At 35.5% G+C, this 21,470-nt stretch overlaps 1 protein-coding gene across 1 annotated transcript in view; it reads left to right on the top strand.

Moving 5' to 3' along the window:
* Window positions 1–21,233, top strand: part of LOC121417692 (oncoprotein-induced transcript 3 protein-like) — a 61,226-nt gene extending 39,993 nt beyond the window's left edge. Inside the window, exons 6-9 of the mRNA XM_041611426.1 lie at window positions 8,474–8,871; window positions 9,912–10,017; window positions 14,551–14,728; window positions 20,393–21,233. Of these exons, the coding sequence (XP_041467360.1) occupies window positions 8,474–8,871; window positions 9,912–10,017; window positions 14,551–14,728; window positions 20,393–20,547 (837 nt within the window). The 3' untranslated portion in view covers window positions 20,548–21,233. The remainder of the gene's footprint in view (window positions 1–8,473; window positions 8,872–9,911; window positions 10,018–14,550; window positions 14,729–20,392) is intronic.
* The last annotated feature ends 237 nt before the right edge of the window (window positions 21,234–21,470 follow it).

The following is a 21,470-nucleotide window of genomic DNA, read 5'->3' as shown; positions in this document are numbered from 1 at the left end:
GTAAGTTATTTTTTTTGAAGGTTCAGGTTATATACTTTATAATGGTATCTCTGAGGTAAAATGTCGCAGGTCGGTGTCAAAATTCACAGATTCTTACAGGAAATGAAAATATAATAAAAATAAATCACTTAGAATGTACATTCACCCATAAGATGTTAAGGTCAAAGGCCAATGAGCTTCTAATATACCCTGTAATAAATATTGGGTAAATTTCCTACCATCACGAGGGTAATTACATGTATGTGTCCAAACAATTTTGGACATTATTTTACCCAATGCGGGAAGCATAATGCCCAGTAAGCTTAAAAAATAAGCAACAATTACTTTAGAATTTTTATCACATTGGATAAATGAAAATGCCCAAAAGAAATGTCAAATGTTGGTTGGACACAAAATTACCCTCTTTTATACAGTTACATACGCTTTCACTTGGGACTGGAGCTTAGACTAGCATAGCTGACTGGGAACATTTCTCCCATTTCCTCGCCTGTTTGAAGGAGGACTAGCTGGACACGTTGGATGCATCTGTACGTAGATGTCTGGAAGTTGTAGAATAGGAGAAGAAGTCAGACATGATTTTTGTGTTTTAAACGCATCTTTGTGACTACCTCCCCATGCAATCAGATTGGGTAGCTTTGCTTTTGTAAGATCCGTCCGTGGAGATGCAATGATTTGCAAAGTTTGGGATTTCGCGTCGGTTGTATCCGACAAACTCAAGGAAAAGTCGTAACTCATTCTTTATGCGTGATGGATTTGCCTCTTGTACGTTTTCTATCTTGTCACCTTGAGACTGACGTTTTCCATGGCCTAGAAACTGAATTGAATAGCATCTGACTTCACACTTACCGGGGGGGGGGCAGTCAAATATATTGCTGTACACACGCTTGCCCCCCCCCAAAAAAAAAAACGCGTTTAAAGGGGTGGGTTTTATTTCAGTTTTGGACGCGGGCCGCGTGTTCAGTCGTTAAGCATGTTAAGGGTATAACAAAAATACCGATTTTCAAAAAAAGGGGTGGTTTTGAAAATCTGGTCAATAGTCAATCGAAGGGTCAAACGTATTAAGGGTATTTTTTTTCCTAAAGCTTTTTTTTAAGACTAGCCAACGTGCTTACGGTATTTTTTTACCCCAAGCTTTTTCCCCGGGGTCATTTTCTGGCGACGACCTGTTTAAGGACCAAAATGTTTAAATAAAGCCCGCGAAAAAACTAAGAGGGGGGGGGGGGTATCTTGCACGAAGAGAAAACCTCGTTTAGGGGGTGTTTGTAAATAATTTGGCCACGCGTGTGTACAGCAATAGATTTGACTGCCGCCCCCCCCCGACACACTTACTTGGTTTAGCAGTAAGTCCAACATCACGTAGCCTCTCTAACAAGGCTTGAATTGCTTGGGTGTGTTCCTCCAAGGTTTTGAGTGTGTATCAAGATGTCGTCAATGAAAATGTCAGTGTGAGTCAAGTTCCTATAAAGGACGTTCCTAAATGTGGCTTGGACACTCACGAGCCCAAATGCAAATTTGCTTAAATAATGGTCTTGAGAACTGGAAGCAAAAATGTGCTCAGGGTCTGGTATTGGTTCAGCATCGATTACTGTAATCATATTAAGAGTTGGGAAATCAATGCCGAATCTTGAATTTTGATTGCGAAATCGCACCTAAATGAACTTATAGGATCTGGGAACACAGAAAACGTATGTGTTGGCATGATCATAACAAGCACGGTATCATTTTAAAGATAATTAAATGATCTTTTGAATGATGTCAAATATGTATTGTGTAAAATTGGGAGTTGGGAGAAATTAAGGGGCAAACTCAGATTTCCAAACTATATATATGTTGAAAACACAACTTATATTGATTTAAGCTACGCCTACCATTGTTCTTTTCATCCATTTCTTTACAATATTTAAATAAAAGAGTTGCCAAAGCTGTTGTATATGTATAACTTCACACATTTGCATGCTTTCTCCCATACGTGTACTGTATCAAAGCAATACCTTTGATCCAGCTGAGGCATGGCGGTCATTGTTCAAAACCCACCTCTCCCGACAAAGAAAATTATAATTGGTATAGTGTTGAAAATCTGTCTGACGGTCAATCGGATCGGGGCGCCCTAGCCACTAACCCGTCTCTGTGGTCTAGTGGTTAAGGCGCCGGCGTTCAAAGCTGGTGGCCCGGGTTCGAATCCCGGCAGAGACATTTTTTCGGCATCACCAATTTTTCCAAAGGGTTGATAGCTCTGGGGAACCTTGATTTAAGCTACGCCTACCATTGTTCTCTTCATCCATTTCTTGACAATATATACATACATATATATATATATATATATATATATATATATATATATATATATATATATATATATATATATATACAGATATTGACTGATGGGATGTGTAATAAAAACATTCTTTGGACCGCCGGATTTATATTTTCCCGAGGGGTTATATTTGATCACGAGGGAAAATATAAATCCTTTAGGCGGTACAAAGAATGTTTGTTTACACACCCCATCAGTCAACATCTGTTATAGGCCTATTAGATAGCCTTGAATGATGAGGATAGATCTAACGTTAAATCTTAACTTAAAATTAGGTAAGTTTATACGGTGCGTGCAGTAGATCAGTTATGTATGATATTCATAGTGACTGATGGAACTGGTCTAGCGCATTGAATGCCCCCCCCCTTTTTTTAGACCTAACTTGTCAGATCTAGTAGTCCAGTCCAGGTCCAGGACCCAAGCCAGATCGAGAATGCATGTTGAGCCATTATTAGGTGCAGGTTCTGATCTAATTGGAGATGAGATAAAAATGACTAAGTTAGATCTAGGTCTATGTAAGACTACTGTTCGTGGTGGTCCTGATCTTTCTGTTGTCGAGCCAGGTCCAGGACCAAATATAACTAGACCGCAATGTTGTGCTAACATGAACTTAAGTTGTCGTCAGGAAGATTTAGCGTTAGATTTCTCTATTTTTTCGACTCTAGATAACACGTTGAATAGTAAGACCTAGCTCAGATGTATTGTAGGCCTAAATCTAGATATACTTACCCAATTCGACCGTCCAAAAGCAGATCTTATTCCTCATTGCTCATCAGATATCACTATAAATCTTTGACGTGTTACTGTCTCCACAAATAATTGAAGAAGGCCTACCGTTTGATCTAACTCACAGTAGGCTCCTCCTCGTCGTCGGACTCACTTAAATTCTGCTGTCTGATCTGCGGCGCGGTAAGCGCGTTTCCGTTTTACACCCTGGCGAAGGCATTTTCCGCAAATATAGCTAAAAAGCGACTAGTGAAGAGTCTACACCCGTCGCTGGTTATTGAGAGTCCGACACTGGCGAGTTTCCCCACACACAACCGCATGCAATCTCAGTGGCTACACGGCCACATAACTTCATATGTACACAGAGCTTTCATATGAATTAAATCTGAACATGTCTTGCAGTGCCGTTTGTGTACTCAGGGAGGTGAGAATTCGGGCGATAGCCAAAATTAATTTAGTAAGCAGAATAATGATAAGACAAGAATAGCAACAATAGTACCAAACGAAAGAGAATCTACAGCATGTAGAAAGAAGTCCAGTTGTTTCGAACTATAATTGTTTCAAAATGATTCTAAGTTACGATGAATTAAAATATTACCACCGATACTACTACTACTGAGTACTACTGTTGCTACTACTACTACTGCTGCTGCTGCTGCTACTACTACTACTACTACTACGTATTACTACTAATACTACTACTACTACTACTAATTATGATAATAATAATTATAATAATAATAATAATACATAATAATAATAATAAAATAATAATGATGATAAGAAAAAAGCAGAAGAAAAAGAAGAAAACAAGAAGAAGAAGAAGACTGAGAAGAAGAGGAAGAAGAAGAAGAAGAAAGGGAAAAAAGACTGAAAAGAAGAATGAGAAGAAGGCCGGAGGAGAAGAAGCTAGAACAAGTACAAGACGAACGGTAATAATTAAATAATTAATAACAGTATAACTACTAATACTGTTCATAACAATGACGCTAACAATATAATAATAGTGATAAAAATGATGATAATATTGAAAACAATTCTAAGCAATTTTTAATAACAGTTCCAAAATGATGCTAATGAAAATAAATTATGCTATACTTCTGCTTCTACTACTAACCATATGATAATAATAATAATTTATCATATAGCAATAATAAATGTATAACTACATTAACTACTAAATTATTACTACTACGACGACGATGCGGCGACTACTAATATTACTACTACAACTAATTATAGTTATAATTTGGAAAACAAAGTAAAAACTAATTGTAGCAATTTATAATCAACAAAGTATGATTTGTCCAGTTAGTTTCCCCTTAATGGAATCGTCCAGGCTGAAAATCTTAATAGAGTAAAATTCACAGAGCAAAATGCTGACAATTTTATCAGAATCGGACAAGTTTTAAAAGTTTATTAATATTTTGTGAAAACAGTTATATGCACCCATTGGCGGCGGAAGCCAAACATTTTAGGAGGGGACAACCAAAAAAAAAAAAAAGGGTTCTCAACCCAAAAATTTTAGGGGGGACCTTGGAAAAGAAATTGACAAGCAAAAAAAAAAAAAAAAGTCATCAACTAAAAATTTTTTGGGGGGACTGCCCCCCCTCCTCAAATTTAGGGGGAGACACGTCCCCCCGGCTTCCGCCGCCTATGTATGCACCTCATCAAGGTGGGCTGATGATGTCACATCCCCACTTTCCTTTTACTTATGTTATTATGCATGAAATTATATTTTTTTTCATTTTTTTCATAAATCTGTAAATGATTTGTCTCCATTATAAGTTGCGGCAATAAATAAATAATGCACTTAGTTGTCAATCCAATTGTTTTAGTTCTTGGTAGAAAAAACAATTGAATAAACCTAATTTCATGAAATAAAATACAAAATATGACATCATCAGCCCATCTAATGAATATTCATGAAGACATGCCTAGAATTGTTTCACAGGAATGATGCAAATCTTTAGAATTCAATAACTTCGTTATTTGTTATCCGATTTTGATCAATTTTCCAGCATTTTGCTCTGCGAATTTTACTCTATTTATTGAGTTTTTATATGTCTTTTATCACTAATACACGGCCCCAAATACCATCGTCAAATTAAGGTACAAAGTATACAGTACTTTACATCAAACAAAGTTTAAAAAAAAAATAACATAAAAATTTCTTGCCAACAAGTGAATAGATAATATATGAATAAATTGTTTGAACATATTGTATTCATCAAGCTTGTATGAATCTTAATCTTACATTAATAATGCAGTGATCAACAAACATTGTCTTACGTATACCCTATAGGCTATAATGATTGTTTTTCAAAAAATAAACTTTAATAGGTCTATTTTACATCCTACTCATAGAATGCAGTGTCATACAACGGTGAATATCATCTTCTTCCATGATAGTGAGGGGGCAAATTACCACTGAACTATACCACTACATTGTAATAGGTCCATCGGGTGCAAATTACCTGCAATTCGGCAAAGGCAAACATTCGTGTTGAACCTGAATACAGCTGCATTTGAACGTAGGAACAGAGCTCTGGGGGGTATTCTGAAAAGTCTCGTAAGTTTCCACTTAAATATCCTTTTAAGTTACCCATTTAATGGAGCGCTAATGTACCTCCAAATTCGTATTCTGAAAACTCTATTAGCGCTCAATTAAGTCCCTTTAAGCCACTCCCCTACTGAGCCGAATTAACGAATCAAATGCGCTCTTACAACGTGAATTTTTCTCCTAGCGCGCAGTGTCTCTTCACTTTGCTGCCTTGCAGCGCAGCGCCCGGCTGCTGCAGGTGCACTGCACCACGATCTTGATACAAATAATTTTTGCTGAAAAATAATGCTTAAGCATATTTGCATCGGAGATTAAAGGTTCGTTATGTTGTTGAAATTAACTGTTGTCTTTTTCCTTTCTCTCTCATTTATTGTACCTTTGTGCTTTTCTCTTTTTTTCGAACGCGTTCTGATTTTCACAACCCCCTATCCATTGAATCCATTTGTCATGTTTGTAGCTTTCTTTCTTTTTTTTTTACAATATTTTATTTGCTTCTGCCATGATAGGGGGGTGGGTCTTCTTTAACTTAATTCCTACTTATTCTAAAAACTACATACTTTTCATTTATATGAGAAATCTTCTCCAACAAAATTTGAATAAACATATTTTAAAAATCAAACAAGCATAATTTTAAAAAAGCCGAAATTTTATTGAAATTTGATGTACAAACGTTATGACATAGGTTTTTATAGGTGGAGAAAACGATGGCATCACTTCACTATTTTTTTCTTTTGTATTTTATTCTATATTCGTTTAAATACTAAAGGGGTCTATGCTTATTTTTTCATTGTCAGAAACAAGGTTTAATTCACTCCTGCACATTGCTGCATCTGCCGTGATTTGGCAATTTCATTATTGTCAAAAAAAAGTGTGCAAAAACAAAATAGTTTATGATGCTAATAATAAAAGAAAATATAGAAAAATAATAGTCATGTTTTCCCTATAAGTACACAAATATTTCTGTCTCCCTTTTCCCCCTTTTCTAATTTATTTATTACCAAATATAGTCCCTAGGCCCTATTCCTTATTTTACTTGTTTCTATACACCACCTTTTCTCCCTTTATTCTATTCCCTTTTTAGCTCTCTCCTTTATTCTCTTCCTTCCTCCTAGTATTAAACCGATTTGATGATATTTATACGAAATGAAAGCAACATTTAGCAAGATATGGTGAGACTTAATGGACCTCTTATCACCATTATCTTTCCCCACTGGAAAGTCTGCTAATTGAGCGCTATGAGAGTTTTCAGAATACCAAAAGTCTCGTAACTACTCAATTAAGTCTTCGCGCCGTCATAACGCGTAGTATTGCAAGTGCGCGCAACGCAACCCTGCCAAATAAGGAAAGGGGCACTTAAGTGACTTTTCAGAATACCAAAATGCTAATTGAACGCTAATTGACCGCTAATTGAGCATTCAGAATACCGCCCCTGTTCTGTTGTTATCTTCGGTGCGGACTTTTGCATCGCGCGCCCAGCTGATAATGTAAACAAACGTAGACTCTTCACTAGTCGCTTTTTAGCTATTTTTGCGGAGAATGCCTTCGCCAGGGTGAAAAAAGGAAACGCGCGTCCGGTAAGTACGTTCGAAGAGTATTAAATAATCTAATCCACAAGAGGGCGCCATACACGTAAAAAAATATATTCATGGACCGGCTGGTCAATGTACTGATTGACTGATTGCATTTTTTCTGTTTCATTCCAAAATTTAACAAAAGTTACAATGTAATGCATAACACATAAATATCATATACAGAAATGAAAAAAAGGGATTCCACTGGAAAGCAAAGCTTGTTAGTATGGGTTCCCTGTAATAAATAGTTAATTTAGGTATATATTTGATCAATGAAATTAAATTCGTAAATTAGAAAGGTTTGTACAATGAAAAAGAACACCAGTGGGGTCAAGCTTTTTATGTTTACTCACTAAGTTACAATTAACAGAAAAAATATATCATACCTCAACTGAATAAAAAAAAACCTGAGTTCAGGAGTGTGTGAACAGACAATCACTTGGACAAGACAGGACGAATACTAAAAAACAAAACAAAGACAAAAACAAAAAATGGCATACACACACAAACAAAAACAAGACAGAACAGGACAAGACAGCAAAAAGAAAAAAAAGGAAAAGAAACAAAACAAAACACAGTACAAAACATAGACGGACAGAAAGATTATAAAAGCAATAGGAAGAGAGAGAAAAAAAAAGAAATGTGAGAGGAGAGGGAGAAAAAGAAGGGAAAATAAGAAAATAGGAAGGGGAGAAAAGAACAAACGAGGTGGTAGCTGCTTACGCAGAAATGTTTGAGTTCTGGGGTTTATACCCAAGGATAAGAATTTTCTTTAACCCTCGACTGAAACTTAAATGTGTTGGTTTGTTACGTAATGATTTTATGAGGAAGTTCCCTCATATTCATCGAAGGTGGACCGGCTGGGAAAATACATTGATTTCGATCATATCACGTGACGCGCTATGGACCAATCGCGCTTGGCTATCTGTCTTGCCTATCTAATATATATATATATATATATATATATATATATATATATATATATATATATATATATATATATACAATATGTGTGTGTGTGTGCAGGGGAATGTAGATCTAACTATAAATGACTGACTTTTTCTATGTCTGTAATAGAAACAGAAATTTACCGTGGTCTTCTCAACAAGGACCTTGTGTCGTTCAACATATTCCGGATTAATTACAATACCACAAACATTCGTACCAAAACTATGGGGTCCTTTTTGTGTGTGTTAAGTTGTTTTTTTTTTGGGGGGGAGGGGTTAAGAGCAGTAGTTTTTATTATTTTTGGTGATAGTATTTTGCATTCCACATCGTCTTTTCCATTACTTCCCTTAGGAAAATGATACAACCATTACATTTTCGAATGTCATCGCTTATTTCATGCCTGAGCCTATACCTGGCACTGATATCACCCGTCAATACCAGAAGCAGCTTGAGGTTTCGTGCTGTCTCGACAAGACATCGCAAGTGGGTCAATCTTTCAAACCGACGCTTGGTAAAGTAAAATTTACCGACAAGGGATCCGGTCACTTCCGCCTGAACATCGCAAGGTTCATGGACGAGTCCTTTGATGAGCCCGAATATGACAACGCCGAGGTCCAGCAAAGCCAGGCGCTCTACTTCGGAGTCCACCTTAGATCAGTTGAAGAAGTTGGTATGTTTATCGAAGGATGCTGGGCGACGGCGGGCCCAGGTGGTGATTCTACTCCAAGACATGATCTGTTTACTGACAGGTTAGCATGTACCTTTTTACTTCTGCAGGCTCATCTGCCATTGGCGAATAGATAACAAGATTAGAAATAGCAGATTAATGACTTCATTTTCCAGAAAAAATGAAAAAAAAAATCTGCATGAGAAAGAAAAAGAAATCTGACAGACCTAGCCTGCTCTTACCAAACTTGTAGGGGTGTTTTTATTACTTCTCAATACTGTTCTGATTGACGTTATGATTTATAACTTTATGCAACATTTTTTACTGTACTCTATGTAGGCCTATCGCTCTTTCTATTCAGGGTTGACCCGTCAGGATATTTTCCTGGGGGGGGGGGGGGGAAGAAATGATGACATAATTTATAAAATTAATAGTGGCTATTATTGAGTTGCATGTCAAGAGCCCTCTTTTCACTACTCCTATATATCTACCTGTGATTCCCTTCTATTCTATATTTTCTTCACTGTCTGATAGGGTAGTGCAGTTATGCCCCCCTTCACAATTCGCCTTCCTTTTATCTGATACCCTAACTACTACGTGTCTACCAATTCGTGAAGAGTTTTATGGTTATCATTGAATTTTCGGTTTTAATGCAAGTAAAGTCTAGACAAAACTTTGGAAAGGTCATTTCCCTCACTTTTGTGTTTTATTTCACAAACACTACATAATTTTAACTAATTGCAGGGTCACAGTTTTGATTTTTTTCAATCGATTGTTATGGGATTCATTAAATTTATCAATATATATTTTTTCATATTGTTACTACTCCTATTGGTATAATATTACTATTCTGTCATTCTGAGTATATTCAGTCAAAAAGAAGTGAATTTGTAACATTCTCAATATTCTGCCCACCTTCCACACGCCCCTCTCTCTGCCTTTCTCTCTTCCTCTCATTGTCTCTCTCACTTCTTTTAAATTATCCATCTGTATGTAAATCGTTGTTTCTATATCTTTGTGACTATGCTTTACCCTGTATATAAATTAACAAATGAATAAAAAAAAAAATGAATGAATGAATAAACAATATTAAATCATGTACCTTTTGTATTCATGCAATAGATGCCCTTCTGATTTGGATGAAACGGTTCAAGTTTTTTTTCCGGATGAAACTGATCAAGAAGGATTTAAGTTTGACGCATTTGCCTTTGTTGGAGATCATAACATGGTAATTAGAGTATAGTTGAGCACATTCCTTATCCCTAGATACACTTGGCTATTTCGATGCCTATAAAGACGGGGGAGGCTGATTCAGCCCCCCCCCCCCCTTATGACCTCGGCTGTCAATCGCGTGATCGCGATGAAAATTGGCACGCGCATTACCCATGGCATAATCTCCAAAACTACTCAAACAAATTCTGCGAAAAATCTCTTTGCTAATGAATAATCCTAATTTATGCGTAAAATGAAAAGTTTGCGCTAATCAACTAAATATTACCCCTTAAATTCCCATTTTCGATTCACAGACTCTTCATAAGAATCTGATCAAATCAATATGAAATAAATCAACATCACATTCATTTCCTTATATATTTTGACTTTTTTCTATTTTTTTTATGTATTTCTTTTTTTTATTATTATTACTTTTTTATGGAAATCGGCGGGGATTCATTTTGACCACAAACAGGGTGAAATTATTTAATTTTGATCATTAAAAGTAATAATAATGAAACATTTTTGGCTTAAGACATCGGATATGTAGACGAATTACGTTTTTCAGCAAATTAGCGTCACCATGCGTAATTTCGAAACCGCGTAACCGGTAGAAGCAGTTTTGGTCTCTAAAGTTTCGTGAGACTTGAACACGTGGAAAATTAAAAGTCAGCGAGCAACGCGGTAAAAAAAATGTACGGCGGATTTATAATAATAATAGCAAATTTTTATACAGCGCTTTTCCCAGAATGGATCAAAGCGCGTTAAGGCATATCATTGCCCCGGTCATTGGATTCATTTCAATCAAGAACGAAAAAATGCACATTTTCCACTCCCTGGGGAGTGGAAAATTATGGCGCTGGCAAAATCAAACATACAATATATTTCGCATCCTACCGGGTACCCATTAAACACCTGGGTCGAGAGTGGAAAAGTGTGGATTAACGCCTTGCCAAAGAACGCGAGGCCGTGATGGGATTCGAACACACGCCCCTCTGTTTACAAGACGAGGTTCAGAACCACTACACCACGGCTTTTCCACTATCGCGAGGGGGTTGAATCAGCTGCTCCCCCCTGTATTATTAGGTTCAATAGTGTGAAGATGTGTAGAGACGCGCTTCTCCACCGGTGGGCCGCGCGAAGCTCCAGGGGAAGAAAAGAAAATAGGGGGTAATTCCATACGTGTCGTACGGGACATTTAGAGAACATTTTACAGTTTTTTGACAAGAAAAAAAATATTCCAGTATCTGAAGGTGATCATCTAGTACAACCAGAGTGTTAGGAAAACCAAGACTTAACATGACTTAAATTCACATCCTGTATGATACAGATCTAAAATAGTACTGTGTCGTACGGACGCAGAAAAAGGGGCTTTTTTTTAGAAATCTCAAGTTCGTACTCTAAAGTCTGTGAGTTGGACAGATAATTTTCATAGAAACTGAACTAGAATTGATATTCAATTACCCAAGAACAAACACATCTGTAAAAGAAAGCAAAATAAGTATTCATGAATAAATAAAACAAATTACAATTATCGAGAACATTGTGGCGTACGGGACACTCAAAATGTGTCGGATGGGACATCTCTAAATTGAACCTTAACTTTCTTACTTTATGTCTCTTTGACTTCATCGATCAGTTTATTTGGCTGATGATAATAATTCTATCAAACTAATGACATTCATTATGTTAGAAATCGCTTTTGGCTGAATATTTCTGTCAATATATTTAAAGAAAATAATGTGTCGTACGGGACAATTGTGTGTCGTACGGGACACATGTGTGTCGTACGGGACACTTGTGTGTCGTACGGGACACTTGTGTGTTGAACAGACACTTCGGTGTTGTACTGGACAGCCTGAATAAAACAATGCACTTTTTATCAGTCAGAACGGGAGCATTACCCCTAAATTCATCATTTTAATGAAAAGCATTTTAATAAGTAGTCATTCAGGGCAATAAGATTAAGTAACCTAAATATATACAATCAGGGGCAATAAATTATCTTTTTTTTTCCATGATGGGAAATATACAATGGTTTACAGTATCCGAGCTGAAAAACTTGAGGTTTTTTGTGAAATTATATATTAGTGAATTAATTGATGATTTCCAATACACTATTTAAACAATAAATGAATGAATGAAACTGTGTAAATTATAGGGCTAAAATATTACGATTTTTCATATAAAATGTATATATGCATAATATATGTCACAACTGTCACTTGAAATTCCACAAAATATTTTTTTTTTCTGAAGAAGTGCGATTCTACTTTTTCAAGCCTTTCTGCCTTTCATGAAACCATATGGTTTGTCTTATTTTCCAGATTTTTTTTTTAAAACTTGAACAAAGTAAGCAGTTTCAATACTGTATCTAAAAAAATAGCGATCATCAAGGGAAGTCCAAATAGATGATTGATAGGTATATAATTTTTTTACATCTTATAATAATTTCTCATTAGCATGCAAGAGGAAGTCATCTTCGAGGCTAGGGTGAATCAATTATACATGTAAAGGTTTTCTTTTTATGCTCAATGACAAAGAAAATAACCTGTCCTGACCAGTGAAACTCACCGGTTTAGCTAAAGGGATTCACAAAAGAATACGCCTACATGAAGTCAATTAAAATCACCTGTTTCATGTTCTATCGAGATAAAAAAGGTACATTTTCAGTTCACTTAATGTAAAATCGATTACTTAAATTAAAATAGTTTCTGAATCCAAGTCCTGCAATTACTTGCAGTATATATTGTGTGTTGTACGGAACAACTTTTAATTGGACAATTATTGAAAAATGAAGGGCAGTAATTAGATCCTTCTGGGAAAAATCGATAACTCGTGGGTCAAAGATAGAGAAACTGATATCGTGAAATTGCATCATCAAAAATAAAATTATAGGAAAAACTTTTGCAGTTTCATGACTCGTACGGGACATTGCCAAAAATAGGTTCAGAAAAATCAAGGCTGCCCCCATTGTGGATCATGAAAATGTTGTAGATATTATATGATACATTATTCTATTGACCCGCAATATTTTTAATCTTTTTTCGTGCTTTGCCAATATTCCTTTCAGGTAGTGTTTGTACTTAACTATTTATTTAGCAAAATTATTGAAAATTGAAAATTTAATTGTCCCCCCCAAACAAAAACAAACTACATCTGACTTCCTTTTTGGTTAAAACTCATAATTGTCATAAAATTTAGGTATCATTGTAAAATATTGCACTACTTATGCCTTATTGAAAGCATGTTGAAATATATGATATTTAAGATCTAGTGTGGAATCGCGGGGAAATTTCAATAGGCTAAAATTATTCACAGACCTGTCCGAAAATGTTCTTTTTCGAACGCGGGTCTACTGTACGTGAGCAAAACAAAGCTTAAGCACGCAAACTATATACCATCATGTGCACATGCAAATATTGTATGATTGTTTTGATGTAATTTTGATGTGAAATCCATGCTTCATGTGCATGCAAATTGTGCTTGTAGTTATTTGTCGGCCATTTACCGGACCTTTCCAATGCAGTTGAGTTCCCAAAACTGTCAGAGCTAATTCATGTTCAAATTTCACGGAACAAAATTTCGTCGAAATTGGAACTCTCAAAAGGTAATAATGACCCTGAACACATTACATTTGGATTCAGCATGACTGGCAGTAATACAAAACCAAAAGCAATGTGTGTCGAATGTGCTGAAGTATTGTCCAATGAGGCGCATAAACCCCGGGCGTAAACCGTCATATAGCTTCAGAGTTAAATACACAAAACATCCAAAGAGTTGCAGGAAAAAAAAAAGAATTTCGAGAGGAAAAAGGCTGGATTGAATTCACAGCAGAAGATCATAAAGTTACGCTCTAATATGATCATTACATTCAGTGTGTATCTTATAGTCAAAATTGTCATAGTCAAAAGGGTCCTCGAGTAAAAAAAGGGGTTGAGAAGCGCTAGTGTAGGGGATGAGGCGTTGAATGGTTATTACCGATTCGTATAATTTAAATTGTTCCAATTGGTAACTCGACTACAATAATGTGGTCTACCATCATTTCATCAACTGTCCAGATGGCCTAATTGCCAATTCGTCCACCCACCATTTTGTCTAATAACCAGTTGGTTCAATAGCCATTTAGTCCATATACCATTTGGTCTAATTGGACTCAGTGTTCATTGTGCAAAATGAACGAAAATAAATTGGATATTAGACCAACTCGTTATGAGACGAAATGGCCATAGACGAAATGGTGATTAGGCGAACTGATGATTGGACCAAATGGTTGTTAGACATATCTTCATGGACGGTTTGGCATTAGACTTAATGAAAGTAGACCATAAGGTCAGTAGACGAATTGGCAATTTACCGGTTGAACGGAACTAGATGTGCAGGCCTACACATAATATGTATACCTATACACACGGAAGAACACACACACTCACACGTATTATATTCATTTATATTCCATTTTGCCTAGGTAACGTGCCCCTGCTACTCCATAATCAATGATAATGAAAACTTTAACATAAAGTCACTCCAAAATCATTCTATTTCGCAGGTATACATTCACTGTGAAGTGATGGTGTGTATGAATGAAGAGGCCAAGGTGTATCGAGATTGCTCCGACATTCGCGATGAGGGACGCAAACGTCGTTCTTCTTCATTCCTTTCCACCCAAACGATAAGTAGCGCACCGGTTCGCGTCAGCCGCTCAACCAACGACATGGCTACTAGGGGTAAGAAAACACCGGCGAAAATATGAAGGGGGATGAATACAGGTATATATTTTATCCACTTCTTAGCAACACACACACACACATACATACATCATACAGGATTGATAGTATTGTTTAGGTCGTGTGAGTTGATATTTTCATTCAGGTTTCGGTTAAACAACGAAAGACCATGTTTCATACCTGACGAAAGGAATAGAATGTTTCCTTGATTCGTTTTTCTGATTTCGAAAAGGAGAAAATCAAAAACAAAATATTGAGTGAAAATTGACTTTATTTTCGAGTTTTAAAACAGAAAAAACGGTAATATTTCAATATTTTTAATCAAGAATGAAATATTTAAAAACAGAAAAAATGTTAATTTTTCGGTTTTACTGTTTTTACATGTTAAAATTTTTATTTCCCTTTGAAAAACACAAAATTGAATTGAAACAGAAATTAAACAGAAATTGAATTGGAAGTCTTGTTTCCTTTTTCTGTTTCGCGTTCACGTAACGGGAAATTGAATTGAAATCTCGTTTCCCTTTTTCTGTTTCGCCTTCACGAAACAAAAAAAAATGCACGCTCTGTCGTTCCCTTTTCCGTTTCGAAATCAGAAGCACGAATCTGATCGAACCGCTGTCAAGGTACGAATAGATTCCTTTCATTCCTTTTCCTTTAGCCAAACGGAATATTGAAGACTGCTGAAGCTTTTTGTCAATGAAAATTGAATGTGAGGTTTAAACGATCATTTAAATTCAAGATTTCAAGACTCAAGATTCAAGAACTTTATTTCATTTTCATGACAAATATAAGTCAAATAGAGTTACAAATCAAAGTACGAGTACAAATTCAATTTTACCTGAGCATAATAATAGTAAAAAAAAAATGGTAATGAGGGGATCCACTAAAAAGCATTGCTTGTAGAGCGTGGATCCCCTATAGCGACTTGAATAAATAAATTACATATAGCAATTGAGAAAAGGCAAAGTAATAAAAGTTAACTAAATGTGGAAATTCATTCAATTGTACAAAGATACAATACTATAAAATGGGAAAGTACAATGTGATAAATATAATAGGAAAACTATTTTAGAGAAAAAAAGGAAATGATAGCAAAAAATGGAAATAAGGTGACAGAAGTACTGGACGACATGCATTATCAAAGACACACACAGACACACGAAACAAAAAAAATACAGTGACATATTAGAGGATGGAGGAGAGAGAGACGAATTAGGCTGACCGATAGAGAGGGAGAGAGAGAGAGAGGGGGGGAACAAAATTTGTACTAACATGGATCAACGAGAGTGCTACATACATGGTCATGATAAAGAAAATTTAGTGTGAGATACAAGATATTCAGGACCTACTAACAAATCAACTTCGTTTGTAAAATGGTAACAAAAATACTTTTGATTTTCTCTTGAAGGAGTTGATGGATGGGGCCTGTTGAATATCTTTGTGGAGAAAGTTCCAAAATTTGGGGGCTGTAAAAATCAAAGTACTTTGAGCAAAAATAGTTCTTAGCATTGGCAGATGAAATTGATCGCCATGTCTGGTAGAATACGTATGATAACGCTTATTTTGAAGAAACGTATCGTGGAAAACGGTGGGAACCATGTCGTTTTTATAGTTGTACATAAACTGCCCTAGTTGAAATAAGTACAAGTCTTGGATTTTAAACAAAGTATATTCGAGGAATAGGGGGTCAGTGTGAGAACGGGGATGTGAAAATGAAATAATACGAAGAGCTTTCTTTTGTAGTACTCATATTCTGTTTAGTAAATTTTGGTGTGTATTCCCAAAACCAGGATTCTATAGTTGAGATACGGTAATATAGAAGAATATAGAGTTAGTAGAGAGGTAACAGGAATAAGTATTTTAACCTATTTATGATGCCTATGTTACGAGAGATGGTTTTGCAAATATTGTCAATGTGACATTTCCAGGAGAGTTTGTTATCTACATGGACACCCGGGAATTTGATTGACGAGACACTTTCCAGCTGAATATCTTCAACAGAAATATCAAGAGGCAACGAAACTTATAGTATTACTGAATAACATGTATTTGGTTTTTTGAAGATTGATTGATAATTTGTTTGCTCTAATCCAACTCAAAACTTTAGTTAATTTATAGTTTATTGTTTCAGCAATGTTAATCGGATTCTTGTGAGAAAAAATTAACCTGTGTCATCAGCAAAAATAATGAAAGATAGAATACTGGATGCTCTGCTTAAGTCATTTATACAGTGCGTATCAAAAAAAAGTTTACACTTAGAAAAAATCCTGTAAAATTATACCTTTGTAATATCCCGAAGATTTTTTTCACATTTTAACTTTGGTACAGATCCATTAAAGCAAATGACGAAATAACTGTCGAAAAATATTTCCGCTTGCGTGAGCACCACTTACTTTTGAAAAGTAAAAAAGTGAAAAATGATTTGCGCAGAACTTTGAAATAGTTATGCGAATAAAAGTAGACCTTATTCATGAAGAACAGGGGGTATTTAGCTAGTAAAATTGATTTGGAGATATAATTTACCTTTTTTAACATGTTTTCTTGCCCAAAACACTTCGAAGAGTGCATTGCGCCCACCCCACTCCCCCACACACCGAGGCCATCGTGACGATATTTGCTTTACACTGAGCTGTGATTTACATGAAATGGCTTAGGCTTGATGATTTCATTTTGTTAATCATTGTCATGCTTGGAAAAAGTGTGGAGAGACAAGTATTAAATGAAAAATGAAATGTAAATCCACTTTAAATAATAAAAAAATAGTGGAAAAAATGCTGCAGATGTCTGATATAAACTTTTGTTCAGATTTAGTTATGTCTTCAGATCTAGCTGGCACAAAAATTGTAAAGGTTGTGCTTACTAAGTGTTGAAATTTCAATTTGGGTGGCAAAATTGTTACAAAATGCTTGAATGTATCCGTTTTATTTCATTTGACTTAAAGTGCTTGGGGAAATGTATGAGAAATCTTTCGTAGGGTAAGTTTGATTTCGCCCTTTCCCCTTGACACAGCGTGAAAGCGACCATTTCTGCGCAAACAGATTTCTGCAAGCTTTACAGAAATGGACAGTGCTCACTCAAGTGTAACATTCTGTCGAAACTTTTACTTTCATTAGATAGATGAGACCCAAACCCAAGATTATATGTGAAAAAATTACCTCCATGTTGTATATTTTGTAATTCCCATGGCTTTTTTCAAAGTGTAAACTTTTTTTTGATACGTATTGTATACAAAATAAAAAGGAGTGGTCCCAGGACACTTCCTTGCGCACACCGCAGCTAATATTGCACATATTTGAGGGGTGATCATTAAAAGAAACAAATTGTTTTCTGTTGGAAAGGTAGTTCCTGAACCAATCCAAGGCCTTCCCACGTATACCATAATGCGAAAGCTTATGAAGTAGAACGTTGTGGTTTATTGTGTCGAAGGCCTTGGAGAAGTCCAGGAAAATACCAACCATATGTGAAGACTGATCGACTGCATGAGTAACTTTTTCAACAAAAGATAATGCATGAGCTGCACTATGCTTTTCTCCAAAACCAAATTTGGAAATTAGAGAAAGTGTTATTATCACAACAAAATTTGATTGTTCTGCTAATTTTTTTTTTCCAAATTTTTTCCAAAACACGGTAGAGGGATATTGGCCGATAGTTGTTAATGTTTGACTTATCGCCTTTCTTAAAAATTGGAATGACTTAAGCAATTTTCAGGGAATTGGGGGCTTGTCCGTGAATTAAAGACATATTGAAGATGTAAGCAAGTGGATCTGCAATATATGATATGATAGTTTTAAAGTTTTGAGTATTAGATTATTGATGTCATCATAGCCAGAACTTCTTTTATTATCGAGGTTTCAGACAATCATCAGTAATTTCATGAGGGGAGGTAGGGGATAAAAATATTGAGTTCGGATTGGTTGGGGCAAGAAATTCTGCAAAATGTTTGTTTTAGGGAGCTATATCCTTAGCGAGATTATTTCCGATCGATGAAAAATGGTCATCAAATATATTAGCAATGGTAACAGGCTATTGAATGATCTCATCGTTAGATCTAATTTCCGTTATAATGTCTTTATTTTCTGAGACATTCATAGCTTGCTTGAGAATTTTCCAAGTGTTTCGCATATCATGTAATCGTAGCTTATTTTCAAAGTATTTTCAGTACGAATAATTTTACTTAAAGTATTTTTATTGGATGTGTATTTTGCTTTGGGTTTTTTTTGCGTTCCTTTTGATTTATATTTATAATACAGATTATTTTTCCGATTTATTGACTGAAGTATGGATTTTGATATCAAATGTAATCTAGGGGACTTTTTGTAATTCATCTTATTGTTTCTCTGTTTTGGAAGTTAAATGTCAGGTTGGCCTGAAAGCAAATCACAGAACTTATCGTAACAAGAGTTAATGTCTTCTAGATCATAAAAAAGGACCAGTCGATATTTTCAAGACTAGCACTTAAACGGGTAAAATTATTTGTATTAATACTACGCCTTATATAGCCTTATAAATATAGCAAGATGATGCCCTCTTTTGAAAACCAAGTGATATTTTACATGCAGCCTAAATAAAAACGAGCATTGTTCTGGTGTTACGTGCAACATAAGGTTCTGACCAGGGGCGGATCTATGATTTTCAAGGGGGGAGGGCACATTCTCCCCCCCCCCAAAAAAAAAAAAATTGGCAATCACAAAAAGCTTGTTTTCAGTAAAAGACTGGCATAATCCCAAAAAAAAAATACTTGGCCGAACTCTCAAGAGAGGGTGGGGGTCACGGGCCACAAATGCCCCCCCCCTTGGATCCGCCACTAGTTCTGACTATGCATGTAGACCTGACCCTTGAACTTTATTCCTTTCGACTGTTTTCCTGTCTTTGTCTTTGCATCATTCTTATGAGGTCGTGTACGTTTGTTTTGTTGAGGGTCATCCTTGTCATCATAAGGGCCCTTTTAATAGGGAAGTTTACAATGACAAAAAAGTTGATGGTAAATTTAGCAGAAAACAAGATAAAAAAAAACATTGCCGAAAGTTTATTTGTGACGTCATTTATGATCAGCTTTCCTACAAATCATTAAAATGTTATTTTATGCGAGTATTGAAAATGATTATCAATGTACCTTTAGTATATATATACACAAATTATTTCACACCCGTTCATAAAAAGAAAAAAAAATCATGACCAATCATTAAAACTTTTTAATTTATTTACTTTGTGTGACATAACGTATGGGGCAGCTGCTCGTTAATGACGTCACAAATCAAAACATTAGAATTCTAATAACTTTCTTAAAATCTAATATGGATTTTCTTCAAACCCTCGTCAATATTTTTCACTACTTTCCTACTATTTTTTACAACAAACTTTTCTCGGGGTTTTACTTCCCCTTCAATAAATCCTTCTGGTGTGTTTCTCAGGACAGTAAATTAGTTTCTGTTTATGAATCTCCAATCCATGTTGTACATGTATTTCACGAAATAAACCCTACTCTGACGCTGGGAAGAAAATGTCGAACGGAAAAAAAGAATCGCTCCGGAAGCATAGGGAAAATACCGCCCGAAAACATTAAACATAGCGTTGCCTGCCGTTCAAACAGCGGAAAATAGTTTAGGTTATATCATCAAAATTAATTAAGTATGCCATGTGATATTTTTCATTTCTCTACCATAGATCTGTCTGAATACAATTCGTTTGGGATGTTCCTCATTGGATTGTTTGCAACCGTGGTTGCTATAGCAATCCTGATGGGCGTGGTCAAGCTAATCGGTCGTCCAACTGGCATCAACTATAAGCGAGTCCCAACTGCTTCCATGGAAGGGATTTAGAAGCGATTAACGACCAGAGTGGAATTCATATTCGGAGTGACGTCGCGTGAATTACCGCGCTACTTGGAAACTTTGAACCCGTATCACAAAACTTAGCAATGGTCGTATATTTTTTTACGATTGATTGCATTGACTACAATGCACTAATCGTTAAAAAAATCCAACGTACGATCAATCGTTATGCTTTGTCTTACGGAGCCTTGATGCGCAAGGTCAAGGGTCAAATCATTAACATTTCAAAAGTTATCTCAATACAATTAGAAAAGTTCAAATATGTTTAACGTTCCTTAACTTGAAATACAGAAATATTATTGGAAAGAAAAAAAATCCGCTGATATTATCCTCACAAACATACCACTCTGGCGGCATCACAGAAAGGCATAGAAATTCTCCTTACTTATAACAAGCTATTGAAGAGGCATAGAATAGCACTTATTATTCAACTGTAATGATAATTATGATTCATTTAAGTATTTATTCTTACTTTACTGTAGTGCTGGTTTGGGGCTTATATTTGATATTTTTGCATTGTGTTTAATGTAGGTTAATGGAAGACTAAGAAAATTAGTAAAATCATTGTAAGAATTAATTCAAACATAATCGTATCATTCTATATATTTGCACTCATTATATTGTTTGATGCTCCTGGACGAAAACAACATCAAGAATCGATGAATCAAACAATAAAACAAATCCGCTGATATAGTTCTCCTCACAGAGCACTATGAAATCAAACAGAAAACTTAAAATCCTTAGATGTATTTTTCCTTATATATCATTACCCCTTCAAGGAGCAATCGGATAACAAATAACATGAATATATTACTTTTTATTTATCTAAGCATTTCTTGTTGATTTAATTAACCTCTTGTAGTGGGCGTATTGTTTTGTTTTAATCATATTTTAATGTAAGTTTAATATGT

The sequence above is a fragment of the Lytechinus variegatus genome, chromosome 6 (assembly GCF_018143015.1).
Source record: "Lytechinus variegatus isolate NC3 chromosome 6, Lvar_3.0, whole genome shotgun sequence".
NCBI classification, from domain to species: domain Eukaryota; kingdom Metazoa; phylum Echinodermata; class Echinoidea; order Temnopleuroida; family Toxopneustidae; genus Lytechinus; species Lytechinus variegatus.
This window is presented reverse-complemented; position numbering and strand designations above follow the sequence as displayed.